This window comes from Aspergillus glaucus (genome assembly GCF_001890805.1).
Source record: "Aspergillus glaucus CBS 516.65 unplaced genomic scaffold ASPGLscaffold_59, whole genome shotgun sequence".
NCBI classification, from domain to species: domain Eukaryota; kingdom Fungi; phylum Ascomycota; class Eurotiomycetes; order Eurotiales; family Aspergillaceae; genus Aspergillus; species Aspergillus glaucus.
This window is the reverse complement of record NW_019170511.1, coordinates 1-3,163: the sequence shown is the minus strand read 5'-3', so window position 1 is coordinate 3,163 and position 3,163 is coordinate 1. Positions and strand designations below refer to the sequence as shown.

The 3,163-nt window shown below is 46.2% G+C and overlaps 1 protein-coding gene across 1 annotated transcript; it reads left to right on the top strand.

Annotated features, from left to right (window-relative positions):
* Positions 1-35: 35 nt before the first annotated feature.
* On the top strand, positions 36-974 carry ASPGLDRAFT_40809 (uncharacterized protein; the record flags this gene model as incomplete). Its single annotated transcript, XM_022545275.1, has 1 exon — positions 36-974. One exon carries the CDS (start codon positions 36-38, stop codon positions 972-974), a length of 939 nt encoding a protein of 312 aa, XP_022395125.1.
* Between the last annotated feature and the right edge of the window lie 2,189 nt (positions 975-3,163).

Here is a 3,163-nt window from a genome sequence, read left to right as displayed (position 1 = left end):
TTTTTCTAATGACATCGCTGACGATTTGTAGCATCATGAGTATCTTCAGCTTGAGTATGCTTATCGCACCCGTCGTCGGTCCCATCGCTGGTGGTTTCCTCTCCCAAGCCGCGAACTGGAGATGGATCTTCTGGCTGTTGACCATCCTGAGCGGTATCACCACCATCGTCTGCTTTACTTTCCTCCGCGAAACCTACGGACCTGTCCTCCTTGAGAGAAAGGCAGCCCGCATGCGCAAAGAAACCGGAAACCCCAACATCCAATCCGCCAACAAATCTCCGCTTCCGTTGGGCCAGCTCTTCCGCCAGGTCATCAGCCGCCCTATCGAGTTCTTGTACAAGAGTCCTGTCAGTATTGTCATGGCGCTATACATGGGCTTGGTCTACGGTATCATCTACCTCCTGTTCACAACGTTCACGCAAGTCTTCGAGAACACCTACGGATTCAGCCAGGGTATCGCCGGTCTTTGCTACGTGGGATTGGGTCTTGGTTGCGCTACGCAGTTGTTTTCCGGCCACTACAGTGACAAGATTTACGTGCAGCTCTCGCAGCGCAACGGTGTTGAACGCCCGGAATACCGTCTACTCCTCCTGATCCCCGCCGCCCTTTCCCTCCCGGTTGGACTTGTGATTTACGGCTGGACCGCATACTACAAGATCCACTGGATCGTTCCCATCATCGGTACCTTTTTCATCGGTGTCGGTTTCTCTGGATCCATGACCTCCGTCCAAACATACCTCGTCGACGCCTTCAGCGCATACTCCGCCAGCGCCCTCGCAGCCAACAACGTTGTCCGCAGTATCGCAGGTGGTGTGGTCCCACTCGCTGGACCAAGTATGTACGGCAAGCTTGGACTCGGATGGGGCAACACCCTTCTGGGTCTTTTGGCTCTTGTTTTCGGCTTGACTCCGATGTACTTCTACCGGTACGGTGGTAGCAAGCAGGAGAAGAACGAGAAGGAGATACCCGTTTAAATTCTGTCTGTCTTTTTTTCAATTTTCTTTTTTCTGTTGTTCCATTCATCACATTCTCTGTCTTTTTTCATTCCCTTCAAGTCTTCGTTTCTTCGTCTCGCTCACTCACTACACTACGTTTATTTTCATTTCTGTCTGCATTGATTGGTTCGTTTTGGAAGTGTACCACTATTCTGCATCATCGGTGTACTTGTATATAGCTTGACTTTCACTTCTTGCATTTCTTTCTGTCTATATAGATCTAGAGCGGGCATAAAAATGGGCGGTTTGTTTTCTTGTCAAGATTGTTTTGCGCGTACTTCTACTTGTACCGTTCTTGGAGAAATCACTTCAGGTCCAGCTCTAGTCCTTGTTGAATATTACTTAAATATTATTGATTACAATAGCGCCTTTGCTGCATATTACCGTACCCACTCTGTATGCGCGAGCCATTGAATTGCATTGCCTTGAATTTTGATACATCGTTATGGAATATGACAGGTCAATTAGCGGTGTCTGGTTTATGTGGGATTCGTTATGGTGGCAATGTGCATCGATAGTTTCATCCTGTCTCCATGCAGGGAATACATTTGTCATTAAATATGATATACAACTACGCTACATACACAACTGAATCAAAACATACCATAATCCTCCACGCAACAGGATAAAATAAGGTTTTTGCGGTATGTTACCTGACACCTCACGACATAGCCACAAGAACGTGAACTCGCCACCACTACATCACAACCCTAAAGATTTTTCGCTACCGCATGTGACACCCAACCACCGAAAAATCATCTTGTTTGGTGAACATCGGTGTCGACTCGCGTCGCTTCGACGTCGATCATATTAAGCTATTTATATGCAAGCAAGCACTCTTGGCAAACGTCATGCCAAGAATAGCTAAGGTGGGTTTATGCAAAGTGCGGGATCTACTAACGGGTTGTTGGCGCGGCCAATCAATAGGTGGGGATGGGGATTGCGAGTAAGCGGCTGTACTTGTATAAGTAATATGTGAGATATGAATAGTTTGACTGCTTTGATTTACAAATACTATGTATGTAAAATCAGAAGGTCGTGTCCACATGTTCTTCTGGCCTTGTAGCTATGACCGCAATTTGGTCTTTACTATCAGGTTGATCATTTGTATTTGGGTTCGCGGCGGCTAAGGCTGTAAGGTTGATTCATGTGTTATCACAGCTGCTAATTATGCATATTTGTATAGTTGCTGGCGCTATCAGTCCATGAACTTAGAGTTCGAATAACGAAAACCGAACTAAGCGCGTCCAATTGCTCTAATGGCCACACCGGCTTGTTGTTTTCAGCTCTCGACGGAGTAGAATTCTGGAGACTGGGACCTAGAACTTGCTCCTTCCCAGTGTTGATTCTGCTCAGCGTTGTATGTTAGACTTTGATTTGTATTTGATTGTATTTTCATACAACCACCCGTTGATTCTCTTAAGTAGGATGCTATTTGCATTGCATTGTACTTGGACAATGAAGTGGCCTGTCATAAAAGATGGTGGATCGAAATGACTCTCGTATTTGAAAAGGCTCTTGATTACATCTATTGGATAATCGTGGTATCCTTCTTCAGGATTGTTCATGTCGGCGAAGTGAGTGCGCTTTGGCCATTGGATGTGATAAGAGTGCTACTGGGATAGTTGAGTATTGGAATTCATTCAAGGACCATTGACATATTTATTAGCTCGAGTATATTGCTCTCGAACACGCTTTGGGATCCGGACTAGTCGTCCGTATCACCAGAAATTCTTGTCTTGGAAATATACAATGCGCGTAGTTCTCTTTTTGGGAAACGTAGACCCATTGCCGGAAGTCGGGATACTGCGACATAAGACAGCCTAGGAAGAATTCACGGCTAAAAATATTCAAACCAGCACGATCAACGGTTATCCCTTGTGACTTGTGAACAGTTATTGCATACGCCTAGGTTAGAGGGAACTGGGACCGATAGCAGACGGAGTTTTGGTATGAAAACTCCCGCCTTGAGCGGAATATAGAGACAAGATGGGCACTGTTTCTTTCTTGAAAGGAGGTCCCGTATAGGACTCAAAAGGTAACAAGAACAGCAAATGGGGGATCATTGGGGGGGGGCAGTGCCGAGAGTACCATTTATCAGGCCATGCTCTGTCCAGATGGTGAAGTGCCAGCTGCTTTATTTGTCCTCTGTGGGCCCAAGGCACACT